Source organism: Bos indicus x Bos taurus, chromosome 27, assembly GCF_003369695.1.
Source record: "Bos indicus x Bos taurus breed Angus x Brahman F1 hybrid chromosome 27, Bos_hybrid_MaternalHap_v2.0, whole genome shotgun sequence".
Lineage (NCBI taxonomy): Eukaryota > Metazoa > Chordata > Mammalia > Artiodactyla > Bovidae > Bos > Bos indicus x Bos taurus.
Genome location: NC_040102.1, coordinates 37,045,083 through 37,062,606, shown reverse-complemented (window position 1 = coordinate 37,062,606; position 17,524 = coordinate 37,045,083). Strand labels below are relative to the sequence as shown.

The 17,524-nt window shown below is 45.0% G+C and overlaps 2 protein-coding genes across 7 annotated transcripts in view; one reads left to right on the top strand and one right to left on the bottom strand.

Annotated features, from left to right (window-relative positions):
• The window catches only part of HOOK3 (hook microtubule tethering protein 3), an 88,254-nt gene extending 83,830 nt beyond the window's left edge, over positions 1-4,424 (bottom strand). Inside the window, exon 1 of one of the 3 annotated variants that reach the window (XM_027529887.1) lies at positions 4,289-4,424. In XM_027529887.1, coding sequence (XP_027385688.1) covers positions 4,289-4,345 — 57 coding nt within the window. In that variant the 5' untranslated portion in view covers positions 4,346-4,424. The remainder of the gene's footprint in view (positions 1-4,288) is intronic. The other 2 variants (XM_027529885.1, XM_027529886.1) reach the window with 2 other exon arrangements.
• A 174-nt stretch (positions 4,425-4,598) lies between these two features.
• Positions 4,599-17,524, top strand: part of RNF170 (ring finger protein 170) — a 33,508-nt gene continuing 20,582 nt past the window's right edge. Inside the window, exons 1-3 of one of the 4 annotated variants that reach the window (XM_027529780.1) lie at positions 4,617-4,729; positions 5,210-5,312; positions 10,696-10,839. In XM_027529780.1, coding sequence (XP_027385581.1) covers positions 10,703-10,839 — 137 coding nt within the window. In that variant the 5' untranslated portion in view covers positions 4,617-4,729; positions 5,210-5,312; positions 10,696-10,702. Of the gene's footprint in view, positions 4,730-5,209; positions 5,313-10,695; positions 10,840-17,524 lie in introns of all 4 variants that reach the window. The other 3 variants (XM_027529779.1, XM_027529781.1, XM_027529782.1) reach the window with 3 other exon arrangements.

Genomic DNA, 17,524 nt, shown 5'->3' with positions numbered 1-17,524 from the left:
TTGAGCTCACCTGGAATGACTGTCTCCACAGCAGTGATTCTCAACCGGGAGAGATCTTGCTCCCTATGAGAAATTTCTAGTTGTAACAACTGAGTGGGAGCTATTGGTATCCAGAAGGTACAGACCAGGGATGCTTTTACTATTAAACCTCCTACGGGAAGCACAGGGCAGTGCCCACGACCAACGTGATCCAGTCCCAACTGGCCACAATGCTAAGGCTAACAAACCCTGCTCTGGAGCAGTGGTTCTCAGCGTGGGGGCTCAGGTCACTAACAGCACCACCTGGAAACCTGTTGGAAATGCAGAGTAGCAGATCCTAGCCCAGCCCTCCCGAATTACAGGCTCTGGAATCCGGACCTGGCAACCAGTAGTTTGATGAGCCCTGCAATTATGTTGATCCATACTAAATGCATAGGAAACACTTGTCAGTGTCACCCTGAATACAATCTGAACACAGGTAAAGTTCCGCGTCCAAAGTTACCCACAGTTAGTATGCAGCCAAGTCAGGATTTGAACCCGGGTGGTCAAATTTCAGAACCTATACTCTAAACAGGTTAAACTGGCCCTCTACTTAGGAAAAAAAATAAGAAAGTTAAAGCTTTTAAAAACTATGTCTTTTTGTACATCTGACTCCTTTATTCCTCCAGTAGAGGACACCAATGGTAAGCAGAACAGAGTTAGAAGGGCAGAGCGAGTGGAACCGGGGAGAGAGCACCACAGAAACACACCCTTCCTAACTGTAAGCGCAGGTGCGCCGTTTCACAGGCCACTGCATGGGAAAATTCACAAGGGTGTGTTGATGTCACTGTGTGGGGATGGTTCCTGTTCACTTAGCCTCCTGCCATTAATTGGGGGCATTCTTGACTCTTTCTGGTTTTTCACTCTCTTAACCCTAGGAAAGAGCAATCGTTTCCTGCACTGCTTGAGAAAGGAGGCCTGATAGGTGTACTAGGTAGGGCAGACTTTTTCTAACAGGTAAGAGTGCATTTTGACTCAAGAGGGTGGGGAGACAGAGAGAGTGGAAATTTTCCAGCACGTCCTGCTGAACTTGCTTGGTGCATCCACTTTGATTCTGAATTTAAGCTGCAACTATTTTCCCTAGGTAGGATGATACTTTGTCTCTTAACAAACACTGCTCTTTCAACAAAAATGTGGAACTTTTGGTTCTGGGGCTAACCTCTGATACAACAGTGAATTTAGCCAGCATTTGGGGCAATCAGACGTCCCACAGACATGAATTCTGTACAGGTGGCTACAGTTATCCTTTCAAGTGCCTTGATGCTATTCAGTTCAGTTCAGTCGCTCAGTTGTGTCCGACTCTTTGCGACCCCATGAATCGAAGCACGCCAGGCCTCCCTGTCCATCACCAACTCCTGGAGTTCACCCAAACTCATGTCCATCAAGTCTGTGATGCCATCCAGCCATCCATCCTCTGTCGTCCCCTTCTCCTCCTGCCCCCAATCCCTCCCAGCATCAGAGTCTTTTCCAATGAGTCAACTCTTCGCATGAGGTGGCCAAAATACTGGAGTTTCAGCCTCAGCATCAGTCCTTCCAATGAACACCCAGGAGTGGTCTCCTTCAGGATGGACTGGCTGGATCTCCTTGAAGTCCAAGGGACTCTCAAGAGTCTTCTCCAACACCACAGTTCAAAAGCATCAATTTTTCGGTGCTCAGCTTTCTTCACAGTCCAACTCTCACATCCATACATGACCACTGGAAAAACCATAGCCTTGACTAGACGGACCTTTGTTGGCAAAATAATGTCTCTGCTTTTGAATATGCTATCTAGGTTGGTCATAACTTTCCTTCCAAGGAGTAAGCGTCTTTTAATTTCATGGCTGCAATCACCATCTGCAGTGATTTTGGAGCCCCCCAAAATAAAAGTCTGACACTGTTTCCACTGTTTCCCCATCTATTTCCTATGAAGTGATGGGACCAGATGCCATGATCTTAGTTTTCTGCATTAGTTCAACTATTTCTGGTGGAAGAACTTCTAATATGTACTATATACCTCGTCTCAATCTAAATGCTGTGGAGTGAAAATAAGCTCTTATTTGATATTCAGGACCATAGTTACAATCTTCAGTGACTGAATGTGGAGACTGTAGCCATATATGAAGCTCAAGGACTGCCTGACCTAGGCTGAACTTCCAGCTCTCGGGTCTTCTGTGTCACTGACAAGTGCCTGCATCTTGCTGAGCGGGGCGGTTACCTTTTCACCTGCTGTGCGCAGAGCAATTGCACAACCAGGTTGGCTAGAACTTCATACAAAATAGAGCAGATTATTTCAAATATGGGGGGCAGTCTTTTCTGAGGAATGTACAGTATACATTTTCTTTCCTCACTTTTCATTTTGGAATTGTCTTTGGCATTAATCCGGCCTTCAGTCAGGAGGGGAGCTACTGGAGTAAATGCACATTATCAGCTACTTCAGACATTTTCCACATTTTTAATAACAACTAGAAGAACAAGCCCAGCGTTAAACTCAACTTTACTTGGAAAGGATTCAACGTACAATGTTTTAAAAATGTTTCCAAGTCTTAGAATTGATTATCTTTGTTTGGACTCTGCCCTCCAGTTTTGTCATTGATAATCTCTTATCTTCCCCCTAGAAACTTTCCTTGATGACCTTCCAGTGAAATTTCAAAAAGGCTGTTTTCTACAAAGCCAGATCCTTTGACCACTCTGTGGAGCTGATCACCTTGATGATCTCCATTTTCTTAACAACTTACCACATTTTAAACAGATGCTGCCATGACGTGCTTTTGTTAGCACCCCTTCAAACTTCCCTCTGTGATTCTTCCTCTGTTACTTTTACTAGCACTTCTCACCCAAATCACTGCACTGATCACCGCCTTTTGGCAGATGCCCTTCAAACACACCTTTTCTCCCTGACTTGTCTTTCCAAACTTTAAACAATGTAGCCCTATTTCAGATTTAATACCTTTCTTCATCTTTGCCCTCTTGGCTTTTTTCTTTCTAGCACTGAGGGAGGTACAGACCAAAAATGCTCATTTTCAGATCCCCCACCTTCTGTTTACAACCTCTGCCAAATCCAGTCCTTCCACAAAATCAAAGAATGTGGTGATTCTTTCCTTTATCTCTGTCCTCCCAGTCAAACTCTGGCCACATTATGCACCTTATCAACTTTGTCTCTGCCCTAAAATATGGCCGTGAAACCCATTTCCCCACGTGAAGTTGCACCTTACTCTAGCTGTAAGCTGTGTGAACTATATACTACTGCAAACAATTTGAAATTCCAAGAACGGCCAAATGCAAAAGTCACTAAAACAGACCCCTCTATCGCGGTACATATTGTTTCAGAAAACACAACTTGATCTGTGATGAAAGACAAATTATGACAATCTCAGACGATTTTCACTACATTTGTTACAACCAGCCTAGGGCAGTGCCCCAGTAACCCTTCCACTCGAAGGTCCCCCCCCCCACGTAGGAGACTCAAGTCCACAATCCAAGCTCATCACCCAAGGCACCGCTAAATATAATCCGTTTGGCATCTGTTTCTTACCTTGAGCATTAATACATACGCTGTAGTCACCTCCATAAATATATTAGTGCTTCATTCTAAAAGTGATACTAAAAGAGATATTTAACGTTTTTTAGTAGTGAGTGAAACGAACTCTCCCCAAAAGAAGTACCGGGTTTATCCCGTGGCTCTGCAGATATACACACACACGCACACGCACACCCCAGGTACTGACAACACACTTAGGAGAAACACTCAAGCTTGGGTGTTAATGTCCAGCTGTGGAAAAGGCTGCTACAGGCACGGCTTTCGGCGTGAGAACGGAACACCTTTATAGGCACATGTAAGAATTTTCATCAACATTTAATAATTGAAAATTGAGAATGCCACAGCGTGGCGCTCCCCACCAACCCCTCCGCAAATGTCGACTCCCACTACTGACGCCCAGATCCCCCAGCCTTGCGGATTTATTTCCATCCCGAGCGCCTCTCCCTTCCTCCCGGATGCCCGGAATGGGCCTCCGTGGAAGCCCCCCTGCCCGCCTCCCCGCGCCCCGCCCCGCCCGGGGCTGCGCCGTCCTGCCAGCGTGACAACAAAGGCGGGAGCTTCGGGCCGGGGTCCCGGGAGCCCCCCCACCCCCAGTCCCCGCGGCCGCCCCGGGCCTCCGCCCAGCACCGGGGGCTCCGCTCCCCGGATGTGACGGCAGCGCCGGCCGGGCGCGGGGTGGGGGGGGGGGGTGCCCCGGGACGGCGGCCTGGCGGAGGTCTGGGGCCCCCCCTCCGGAGCGCGTCGCCCACCTACCCAAGTGAGGAGGCTCTCGCACAGCTCCGCCCGCTCCAGGGTCTCCACGTTGAACATCTTCCCGCCGCGGCTCCGGCCGCCCCGCCCCGCCTGAAGGCCCGCGGCGCGGCCCGGGCTGCGTCCTCCGCGCGGCCGCCGACTCCGCCCGGCGCTGGAGGCCGCCGCGGCTCCCGCAGCGTCACCGGCGCGCCGCCGCCGCCTCGCCCGGCCCGCGCCCCGCCCGCCGGCCCGCGCCGCGCACGGCCCAGCCTGCCTGCCGCCCGCCGGCCGCCCCCGCGCACGGAAGCGCGCAGCGCGCGTGCGCCGCGCCCGCGCCCCGGCCCGCGGGAGGAGGAGGAGGCGGGGGCCGCGGCCAGTGGTGCCGCGGGGGCGGCGGGCGGCCCCGGAAACACTCCGCGCCTCGGTCGCCGGGAGCTACGAGGCGTCCCCGGCGCTGCAGAGGTACGCGCGGCTGAGCGCCGGCGGGGCCCCGGGCCCGGGCGGGACGGCGGGAGGCCCCGGGCGCCCGCGCCGGACGGCCAACGTGGCGAGCTCGGGGCGCGCGGACCTCGGGGCCCCGGGAGGCAGGGGACTGGGGGGGGCGGCGGGGTGGGGGGAGCGTGGTGCCGCCGGTCCTCCCCACCCCCCGGAGCACCGCGGCCTGGCCCTCCTTGCCCAGTGGCCAGGGGACTGGCCTTCACCCCCACCCCCCGCCCCGTTCCTGAGCATGCACCCTCTGCAGCGTTACCGATGAATCATTAGGCGAGACACCGTGTGCAGGAAAGTGCACGCACAGCGTGCGTGCCTAAAGACTAGTTAGTAATAAACAGGCAGGTGAAAAAAACAGCATTGCCTCCCCCACCTCCTGTTCCTTTTCTGAGCACCTTCCCTCCTCCGTCCACTGACTTCTGTGATACTCACTTTCTTGCTTTTTCTTTATAGCTTGCCCACCGACGTCTGCATACCTAGACCACGCCGTTTTTACTCTGCCTGCTTTTGAACTTCTGCGAAATTGTGTGTGTCATTTCGTGGCTTTTCATTCCTAGTAAGTTTGTGTAGATCCATAGGTAGTTTTCACCGCTGTCTAGTACTTCACTCTGAATATAACCGTCTGTCCACGCTACTGTCGTTGGGCAAATTTTGCACTTGTAGTTTGCGGCTAAGAACAGTGCTCTAACATTCTTATCTCTATAGACTGGTGCCACGTGTAAGTTTTTGGGGGGAATAGATGCCTTTGAATCCTAGAATTTTTGAGGTATAGGGTATGCATAACTTTACTGCATGATGCCAGACTTTTATTTGTGGTGCAGCAAAATTAGCTTCCCAGCACACACCTTTCTTTGGTTTGCGGTTCCTGGAGCCCCCTTTTCTCATTAAAACTAGGTTTTGGAGCTCCCTTTACCCATTAAGATTAGGTTTTGTCATTGAGCTTTCGGAACTGCCAAGACACCATTGGGTTTGTTTGTTTGTTTGTTTTCCACATATGTATATTTGGCTGCATCAGGTTTTAGCTGCAGCACAGGGAATCTTGTTGAGGCAAGCAGGATCTCTAGTTATGGCACGTGTGCTCAGTAGGTTGTGTTAGTTACCCTGCGGCCTGTAGGGTCTTAGTTCCCTGACCAGGGATTGAACCAGCATCCCCTGTATTGCAAGGCAAATTCTTAATCCCTGGACCACCAGGGAAGTCCCAGCATTGAGTTTTTAGTGATGCTTTTCAGAGTACCGGTTATCAGATTTTTCATTTTGTGAATGTAGAAAATCTTACCGGAAGTCTTCTCAGCGGTGTTTTAAATATTCTCCCCTACAGCATTTTATTTTAAAGGCAGAGAAACCTTTAGAAGTGATAAAATGTACCTCACCCGCCCTTGTTTCCTCTGTTGGTGCCTCTGGACCTTTGTGGAACCAGAGTTTCTACATTCTGAGCTAGGTTATATCTGTAGGCTCCCTGGCGCTGTTAAGTGACCGTCTGCCTTGTTAGGCAAGTGAAGTCAGCAAGTTGGTTTGCCCTCCTGTGCAGCCTTTCTTGGAATGTGGATCCTTTCTGGAAGGCCTGTCCCACGTGAGCATCTTTGCTCCACCTGCTCCCTTTCTCAGGCCTTTGACCTCGGCCTCCCAGGTCTCAGGTTTGATGGCTCACCCACAATGCACTTGTGCGTGATGTGTTCTTGAGTGTTCCATTCGGTAGCTGCGATTTCCCTCCATGAAGGAAATCATATTAAAAACTTCTTGCATGTGAGTACTTGTCTGCAAAAGCCATGTTTCTACATGAATTTGGGTAAAAAGACATTGAGTTTTCTCCTTTGAAGTTATGGAATTTCCTACACTTCCTTTGTTTGTCTGTGTTGTTTTTTTCCTGAAAGCTTTGGAAAAGATCAAAGGGAATCAAGTGGGACTTGTCTTAGCTCTCTTTCTCTGGTTCCTTGGAGGCTAGTTCTCATCTACAGCTGTTTTATCAGCTTCACGTAAACACGGTGCTGTCCTTCGTGGCAATGTGCCAAATTTATCCAGTCCTCCCAAGAAACACATACTTAGAGCTCTGATTAAAGAGGGCTTGGGATGCTGCTCAGTGCAGTTGTGGGGAAGGCGTGGCTAAGTTTTATCATGGTTCCATGGACTCATTGAAGATGGTTAATAATAGTAATCAAAGTATCGTAGCTTCCATTTATTGAGAGCCTGCCAACATGCCACATGTTTTACCTATTATCTCATCAACTCCACAAAACAAGTGTGTTGTTGTTTTTTGTTTTTTTTTTTGCCAAAAAAGTTCAACATAGTTTGTTAATTTTACGTATTTTACTTATGAGGAAGCTGAGACCCAGATTTTGCACGAGTACGCAGTTGTCTGACTGCGAAACTCGTTTTTCTTCAATATATTAAGCTACTCGATAAGCCTTGGCCAGCTAAGCAATAATGAAGCCAGTGCGGAAATCAGTTCCTCTTCTATCAGTTACCAACACCATTCCCAAGATCGATGTGTTTTGTTTCTGTAAATCTCAAATAGTTTAAGACAGAGTACTGATCACTTGTTTTCATTTAGCAGGATCCTATGAAATAGATGAGATACCGTGTTTTATAAATTTCATACCCTTTCCTTGGGGTTTCAAGCAAGTAGTGTGTTTAGTGCGAGGCCCTGTCGGGCCTGTCACTGAGGTCTCCAGAAGGTGCCCACCTCCTGGAAACCAGCAGTCTCTAAGGTGCTTGGAAAGAATGGTAGACGTCTTAAATCTTTGAGCAGTGAAGCCTAACTTTCATCCCTGAAGGGAGGAAGCAGGCACTGGCCTTTGTGTTTATTATTAAAGTAATACATCCTGGCAAAGAATTCAGACTGTAGAATTTTATCCTGGGAAAGATACGAATCTGGCTCTCCCAGGCCAGCTGCCCACTTGTAAGCGTTTTAACCTTTGCTGTTTACCTTTCCTGCCTTTTTATTTATTTTTTAATTCCAAAAAACTCCGATTCAGAGAAGTGTGGTGGTAAAAGGAAATTAAGAAATCCTCAAATCCCAGCCTTTTCCTTTTGCAGAAAATGAGCGGTCCTGAGAGATTTAAGTGACAGCAGAATTGGAGCCAAACTCTGGGCCTCCATGCCTCCTCACGGTGCCTGGGCTCCAGCTGAGAACCCGCGCCCTCAGTTACAGTCAGAAGTACTGTTTTGTCTCGGGCCAGTAGAACCTGGAGGACTGGAGTTCAGGTTGACGTTGGAACTCATTTTCAAGTCATCTCTTCAAGTAGATGATTTTATTTCTTTTTATTGTTTATCCCCTGTAATGCCTCTTTCCAAACTGAAGTGGTGGATCAATACCTCATTGCTGAGCCACTAACTCCTACAGGTCCTTTTTTTTGACTTTGATGATAAGAGAGACTGCTGGCGGAAGTTAACTATTGAAACCCCCAACAAGCCGATCAGACACCGCTAGCAGTTGTCCGTGTGAGGGCTGGTGTTTCCACATGGCGAGGAAGCGCAGCCGAAAGGACCACAGGTTCCTCTGTGAAACTTCCCAGTTGTCTCTGCCCTTCCCACCCTCTCTCAGCCCAGGCACCTTCTTCAGTGACACTAGAATTTGTGGAAATAAAAAGTGACTCTTCGTTTCAACAACATTGGACACTTTTGCTAGAAGATGGTGCAAATAACATTGCATGATCCTGCAACACTCAAAGTATCCTGGATCTCTGAGCTCTCGAAAATGTGAAGAAAGCAGAATCTTAAGGGTGGCACTGGTAGAAGTCATATATTTATTCAGTAGAGTGTGTGCGTATATTTTTATTGAAAACTGTAGTTGATTTGCAATGTCAACGTTAGTTTCAGGGGTACAGTAAAGCGATTCAGTTATAGGGAAGGGTGGGATGAGTTGGGAGATTGGGCTTGACATACATACACTGCCGTGTGTAAAACAGTTATTGGCAAACCTGCCGTATAGCACGGCTGATCCCGGGGCTTTGTGATGACCTAGAGGAGGGGGATGGGGGTGGAGGAGGGAGGCTCAAGGGGAAAGAGGGAGGGGATATAGGTATACCTATGGCTGAGTCACATGATTGTACAGCAGAAACTGACACAACATCATAAAGCATTATACTCCAATAAAAAAGGAATATATTGTGTGTGTGTGTATACACACAAATATATATATATAGTTTATACAGTAGAATTTAGTCACCTTATCACTGATTACACCTGGAAGAATACAGAAACAAATGCAACCCATTTTTTTTTTTAAGTACAAAGTAATAAACTCCCTACATGTACAGCATATGAGAGAATCCTAGCAACCTGATTGAGTAATTAGAGGCTGGGAATCTTGACGTGGGATAACATTTGCTTATCTCTGAGCAGATGTGAGTCATCCTCATGCCCTTAGGACTTCTGACACGGCCCAGCATCTCAATTTAAACAGAGGAAACCTGGCCATAATACAAATCTAAATTGTCCGCGTGGCCACCCTGAGATTGTTGGAGGCTGTTTTCTTCAGTTGGCTGTTCATCTGAGTGTTCTTTTGAATAAAATCCTGAGGTGAAAACTCCTTCTCTGAGTTCCTGGTGTGTGCTTTCATTAAGATTACTCAAAACCTGTCATTAGAAAGTTCCTGATGCATCAGGCCATTACTATGTGTAAAGCCGATGATAGCTGTCTTTGATCTGTTTGTTTGCTTAAGTTTCTTCCGTGAGAGGTCATTCATTTTCTTACTAGTTTTTCAGGTCCTTTTCTAAAGTGTTAAGACTTTCACACTCAAAGTTTCCTTTGAACAGAAACTCACCTGATTAATGATGCCATTGAATAAAGCTATTTTCAGGGCAGTACATTATACACATAGAGGATTTTATTTATAAACAGTTGTATAGATGTCATTGAATATTTATTGCCTTTATTTCCCTTTCGGTGTCTTATGAGATTTTAAGTAACTTCAGTGTTTGTCATCTGAAAGAAATAGGAATTACCTGTGATATTTGGACTCTGATGTGGTCTGGCTAATTTCCCTCATACTTACAGAAATCGGGTATTGTTTTCCTCCAGTTGAGTGATAACTTTCTCAACTGGGAAGGATCCTTTTGTATGTTGCCTTGTCTCTTCATAAGGAAATTCAACCTGAGAGTCATTCTGACTGCCAAGCAGGTCACAGAATTCTGAACCATAAGCTGAGCTTAGTCCCAGCTGAGACCAGTAGTTTTCCAAGCACCAGAAGTTTTATTAATTCAAGTAGTCTCAGGATAGCTATCAAAGGCTGTGTGTTCTATGGTCTTTTAACTTTTCAAGTTACCAACACCGTAAGTAAGGTAAGTCGCTCCTATTTGTTAGGTCCTGCTGTGTACAGGACAGCATGCCAGGTAGGGCAGGAACGTTTGCAGAAGCAGATAGTGTCTTTCCTTCCCTGTCCGTGCTGGTACATTCCATGATGTTCATTCAGTGCCGTGAGGGACAGGATGGGGTGTGATCTACATGGGGAATGCATGTGGTGTTCAGGAGTAAGGAAAGAGCCCCTGGGCGTGAGGAATGCCCTTTATTCCTTAACACTTTTTATTTTTTACTCTATTTTTGTCGATGCTGGGCCTTCATTGCTGCATGCGGGCTTTCTCTGGTTGCAGCAAGCGGAGGCTACTCTCGTTGCAGAGCACGGGCCCTAGGCTCACGGGCTCAGTAGTTGTGGCTCAACGGACTTAGTTGCCCTGTGGCGGCTGGGATCTTCCCAGATCAAAGATCGGATCTCTGTCTCCTGCATTGGCAGGCGGATTTTTAACCAGTAGACCAGCAGGGAAGTCCTATTCTTTAATAATTAAAAAAAAACCCAAAAAACTCAACTGCTGGAGTTATCTTCTAATGCAACCTACTGCAAGTGGGCACTAAAAGAGGTCAGCTACATTTGTGTTGTTTTTAATGGATATATTTCATTTTCACTGTAGTGTTTGTAATTTTCATCTTGTTTCTTTTCCTTTTAGACCTGGAATGGCCAAATATCAAGGTGAAGTTCAAAGTTTGAAACTGGATGATGATTCAGTCATAGAAGGAGTAAGTGACCAAGTACTCGTGGCGGTTGTGGTCAGTCTCGCTTTGATTGCTACCCTGGTATATGCACTTTTCAGGTGAGACTAAAGGACAAAAGAATTGAGATAATGCATATTTCCAAGGGCAACTGACTGACTGTGTCTAGTAATGGTCAATACTTAATGTGAAAAGGAAGTGCTAGACTTCAGTGACTGTGAAACGTATTAAGGTATTTTGTTTTCCTGTCATCAACGTTGTCCAGTCAGAAAAAATTTAAATTTGTCATCCATATTTTGAATGAAATGTTAATATTTTCTGTTGGACTGTCACAGTTTTAACATGTGATTTTCATAATTGAACTCATCAACTTGCAGCTGATACAATAGGCACAAATATATTTTCATGTTTAAATGAAAAAACCTGGGGCCAAAAAATACCTTGGACAGTGTAGAGGGACTTAAGATTAGAATTAAAGTTACTGTTGTAGAATCAGGAATAATAAAGATCTCAGATGTCTATATGCCAGTACAAGAGACAAGGTAATAAACTAGAAATGTAAATACTGACAAATAGAGGTTAATTTCATATGTATCACTGAAAACAGAAATGAGCAAAAAAGTATAAAATAGAAAAGAGATTAATTCCAAAAACTACAGATCTTTTCGTTTCTTCTAAAAATTAAGAAAGGATTATTGAACAGGGTGTGAGCGTTCTCTTTTACTTCTGCATGGTTAGTTTCTGAATTAGGGTGACATTATGTTGATTTCAGTAGAATACTTACACGGTACTTGGTGATGCACTTGTGGGCATAGTGGGGAACTGATGACCAGAAGATAGCAGATTTACTATCTGCTGAGTTTATAACTGATTGACAAGTCATTCCCAGGAGTACTGATTATGTTTTAATGTATACCAAAACAGGACACTGAATTTTTGTAGGGCTCTGACCTTTGAGCTTGTTCTACTCATGTCTATTAGCAAGTGGGTTGAAGAAGAAAACAGAAGCGCACTTATTAGATTGTTCATTGAGAAGGATAGCTGATATATTGATACAACAGAATCAAGATTCAGAAATGGGTCATCCTATACCTCCGTGGTAGGCTGGTTTTTGACAGTGGCACCAACACCTCTTAGTAGGGAAAGAGTTCAACAAATGATGTTGGGACAAGGTTACCTACATGCAGAAGAATAAAGTTGACTATATCATATACAAAAATTAACTCAAGATGGATCAAAGATTTAAATGTAAGAACTAAAACTATAAAACTCTAGGAGTAAATCATGGAAATTGATATGATGCCACAAGCATGATCAACAAAAGAAAATAGATAAATTGGAATTCATCAAAAGTAACAACTTTTTTTTGCTTCAAAGACCGTCATCAAGGCAATGAAGTCAGTTCACTGAATGGGAGAAAATATTTCAGACATAGGCCCTTATGTCTGAATAGATAGAGAACTCAAAACTCTGTAATAAAAAGACAAATAGCCCATTAATAAATGGGCAAAGTATCAGAATAGGCATTCCTCCAAAGATGTACAAACGGCCAACAAGTACGTGAACGCGTGCCTGACATCGTTAGTCATTCAGGGAAATGCAAACCAAACCACAGTGAAATACAGCTTCACACCCACTTCACTGGGATGGCTGGGTTCAAAAAGTCAAATCATGATGATTGTTGGGGGTGTGGGGAAATTGGAGCCCTCATACACTAGTAGTGCAGGCACCTTGGAAAGCCTTCAGTTCCTCAGATGACTAAGCATAGAGTCGCCATGTGTCCTAGCAGTTTCACTCCCCTGTATGTGTACAGTGAGAAATGAAAGCATATCTCCCTGTAAAAACATGTACAGGGATGTTCACAGCAGGATTGTTCCTAATATCCAAAAGGTGGAAACAGATGACTGGATCCATCAACAGGAAAATGGATAAACAAAATGTGGTAGGTCCATGCAAAGGCATATCATCCAGCTATGAAAAGAAATGAACACTGATGGATGCGTGCTGCCTTATGGAGGGAACTTGAAAGCACTTTGCTAAGTGACATGAACCAGACACAAAAGGCCGTGTGTTTGAGTCTGTTTGTACGTCCACAATAGGAAAATCTGCTGAGACAGAAAGTAGATTCATGGTAGACTGTAGATTCATGGTAGAAAGTAGATTCTAGAGGGACTAGAGTAGAAGGTGGAGGTGTAGGGAGAGAGCTGAATGTTTCTTTTTGAAATGATGAAAATGTTCTAAAATTGACTGTGGTGATTTAATTATATCTCAATAAAGCTGCTTTTAAAATGAGTCATGACTAGGTAAATTCCAAAAAAAAAAAAATTTGTTCCTTACCTATTAAGAATGGGATATAGAGATAGGAATTTATTGTCATTTGAAAGTATCCACGATAAATTGTTGAGTGAGAATTAAGTGAAAGACACCTCATAAAACCATAGGTCAAGTAGCCCATTTTGTTTTTAAGACGGATTTTTATAAATTAATTTTATTGAAAAATCGTTTTCCTTTATTTTTCTAATTTCTCTACTAGGGATAATTATTGCTTGTAAATAAAAATGTTTTCCTCACAGGCTGCAGTGATGTGAAACCCAAAATGAAAAGTTTCTATTAAAAGGCAATTGTATATTGTAGATGCCAAAAGCTTACCAGCATTAGAGTGTGTTAATCAGAATAATCAGATAAAGTTCGCATATAGATTATATTCAGCTTGGGTTAAGCATTTTAAACTGGAAGAGAGTCAGGGGAGGTTATGAAAATGGGCAAAGCTACGGAAACAAACCGTATAAAAATGCCCGGAAGAACTGGGGATATCTCGCTTAGGGGAAGGACTGTAGGATGCACAAACTTTACATATGGCGAGGGTGTGTTTTGTTGAAGAAGAGAAAGTTTTATTCTGTGTAGCTTCGCGGCTTGCACTAGGGTGTCCAGGAAAGACCTGTGGACATTTCCTGCTTCTGCAGTGAAGGAACCTGTTCCTCCTGTTTCTGTCTTATGTGTCTACTTCATTCTTATACGGAACTCTACTTCTGGTCACCAAATGTAGGTGGGTTTTCCCCTGCCAAGCAGTTCTTCTTGACACCATCTGGGCATCCCACAGTTTAACTCAGTTCTGACCCTGTCTGCCTGGAGACAGTGTCAGATCATCGCACAGGTTAAGGGCTCAGTCCCACCACACTTCAGATGCCAACAGCCAGTAATAGGTCCCCAGGTTACCCACCGCCTCTGTCTGATTTCTGTCCTCAGGTTTTCCCCCAGAAATCGGAGGCTCTCGTAACCCCCGCCTCAGGTTCAATTACCTTGCCAGAGCAGCTCACAGAAGTCGGGGAAGCAGTGGGCTTACCAGTTTATTAAGGGGTGTGATGAAGGATACAGATACACAGACAGGTGACGAGGTGCATTGGGCAAGGCCTGGGGCGGTCCTGAGTGCAGGAGCCTCTGTCCCTGTGTGGTCGGGGTGTGGGGTCATCCCCTTCCTGGGGTGGACGTGTTCACCTGTATGAAGCTCTCCAGGGATTTTGTGGAGGCATCTTCATGTAGACGTGATCAGTTATTAACTGTGTTTCTGGGCCCTCTCCTCTTTCTGGAGAATGGGGCCAGGAGTCGGGGGGTGGGGGACTCAGAAAATTCCAGCCTTCTAATCCTGTGCTTGTTGTTCCGGTGACCAGCCCTCATCCGGGTGCCCACCCAGAGTCACCTGCTGGGAACAAAAGACACTCCTGTCACCCAGGAATTTACAAGGGTTTCAGGAGCTCTGTGTGAGGGACCATGTCAGAGACCAAATATTATATAAAACAGGGTGCTCCCAGTGTACTTACCACTTAGGGATTTACAAGTGTTTCTGGAGGTCTGTGCCAGGGACCAGGGCAGAGACCAGTGTGTGTACTTTCTATTACCTTATATAGGGCCAGCAGGTAGGGACTAATGACGAGGTTTCAGCTTAAGATACAACTTCTCAAATAACATAAGGTGCTCTCCCAGTGCTCGGATGCTGTATTGAATCTGTCACACGATTGGACTTGGGTAGGGAGGTCAGTTTAAGTTGCTGTCTGGCTCTTCAGATTCAAATTCAGTTTGCAGCTGTAATCCTGTCCCTTCCAACTGGAGCCATCAATAAGTTGAAGGAGAGGCAGCATGCATAGAATAAGAGTCAAACAAAGGAACCTTTTATCTTTTTCTGTAATTTCTTTGATGTTTTTAGTCATTATGATTCATTCATTCTTCACGTTGTGGTGAAATACCCATAACATAAAAGTCGTCATTTAAGTACTCGTTGGCATCAGAACATTCACAGTGCTGTGTAACCATCGCCACTGTCATTTCTAGAACTTTCTCACCATTCGAAACAGAAACTCTACCAGCTAAATAATAGCTCCCTATTCCTCCTCTCCCAGTCCCTGGTAACCTTTATTCCAACTTCCGTCTCAAGAAATTAGGCTAGTCTACATACCTCATAAACAGGAATTGGACAGTATTTTGTCCTTTTGTGTCTGGCTTATCTCTCTTAGTGTAATGCATTCTAGGTTCATCTATGCTGTATCATCCACCAGAATTTTATTCCTTTTTTACGGTCGAATAGTATTCCATGGCACATGTATACTATATTTATTCGTCTGTTGATGGACATTTGGGTTGTTCCCACCTTCTGGCTGCTGTGAATGGTGCTCTGTGAATGAGGGGCTACAAGAAAGTGTTTGAGTCCCTGCTTTCTACTGGAATTCCTGGATCATACAGTAACGCTGTGTTTAACTTTTTGAGGAACGTTTAATCTGTTTTTCACAGCAACTGCCGCATCTTACATCCCCCCCAGCAGCGCACGACCGCTCCAGTATCCCTGCATCCTGGCCAGCAGTTGATACTTTCTGCTTTTTTGATAGTCATCCTCGTGGATGTGAATTGGTATCTCATTGTGGTTTTGGTTTGCATTTCACTAATGACTAATGATGTTGGACATCATTTCATGTGCTTATTGGCGATTTGTGTATCTTCTTTAGAGAAATGTTTATTCCAGTCTTTCATGCATATTTGAATTAGGGTGTTGCCTTTTTGGTGTTTGAGTCATGAGTTCTTTCTATATTCTGTCTCAATCACTTATCAAATATATGGCTTACTAACACTCTCATTCTGTTGGTTGTCCTTTTGGCCTCTTTTTTTAATTCTTCTTTCCCTTGGTTTATCGTATTTATTTGTCTCGCTGTGCCGGGTCTTTGTCGCTGGACACATGGGCTTCCTCTAGTTGTGGGGAGTGGGGGCTCCTCTCTAGTTCGGGCGCCCGGCCTCCTCGTGGAGCACGGCTCTAGGGCCCGAGGGCTTCAGTGGTTGCTGCTCCCGGCTCTGGAGTGTGGGCTCAGTAGTTGTGGTGCGTGGACTTAGTTGCTCCGAGGCATGTGGGATCTTCCCAGATCAGGGATTGAACCCATGTCTCCTGCATTGGCAGGCGGATTCATTACCACCGAGCCACCAGGGAAGCCCTGCTTTTATCCTCTTGATAGTGTTCCTTGATGCACAAAATTTTAAAAATTCTGATGACGTTCAATTTATCTTTTTTTTTTCTCTCTCTTTTGTTGCCCATGTTTTGGTGTCATGGTTATGAAGTCATTGTTAAGTTGAAGGTCACAAAGATTTCCATCTATGTTTTTTCTAAGATTTTTATAGTTTTAGCTCGTGAGTTTAGGTGCTAGATCCATTTTGAGTTAATTTTTGTGTATGATATGAGCTGCTACTGCTAAGTTGCTTCAGTCATGTCCAACTCTGTGCGACTCCATAGACGGCAGCCCACCAGGCTCCTCCGTCCGTGGGATTTTCCAGGCAAGAGTAACTGGAGTGGGGTGCCATTGCCTTCTCCAATATAATATGAGGTAAGGGTTCAAATTCATTGTTTTGCATGTGGATAGCCAGTTTTTCCAACATCTTTTGTTGCAAAGGCTGTCCTTACTCCACTAAAGGGCCTTGGCATCCTTGTCAAAAGCCAATGAACCATATATATCTAAGCGTGTCTCTCTGGTCTCTGTGGTCAGCTCCCTTGGTTTATGCATTTGGCCTTGTTACTGGTACTGTTTTTACTATAACTTTGCAGCAAGTTTTGAAATCAGGAAGTGTCTTACAACTTCTTTCCTCTCTTTCAAGATTATTTTGCCTCTTTGGAGTCCCTGGAGATACCGTGTAAATTTTAGGATGCGTTTTTCTATTTCTGCCAAGAATGCCGTTGGGATTTTGATAGAGGTGGCACTGAATCTGTAGCTAGATCACTTCGGATAGTATTGACATCTTAACAGTGTTGTCTTCCGGTCTGTGAACATGGGATGTCTTCTTAAATATTTCTCAGCAGTGCTTTGTAGTTTAATTAATTTCTTTTAAAATATTTTCAATTTATTCTTCCTGCTTAAGCCATTAATAATAGCTGACATGTGTTGACGGACCAGAAGCCAGTGACAAACGTCTGGTATGCAGGTTAACCCATGCTTGCATATCAGTAAACTTTGATTCCAATTTCATTTCTTGACCCAGGCTTTGGGTATCATTGCTTTCCTCACCTGAGAGGTTCCTGGCTCCTTTCCAGGGCTACGTGTAACTTAACTAGTTTGACAGTTTGGGTTTCTCCTTTCAAAGAACGTAGAAGGACCATAAATCATTGATAGATACAACAACAGGTGTTCTTCTGTTCCATCGTGGAGCCACTCACTTTGGCATCTCAGTTTAGACCTTCTTCGTGTCAAATGCAATCATTTTCTCATCGCTAAGGTGATCATAGTATTAAAGAACAAAAATTCAGCCAGTTCATTTGAA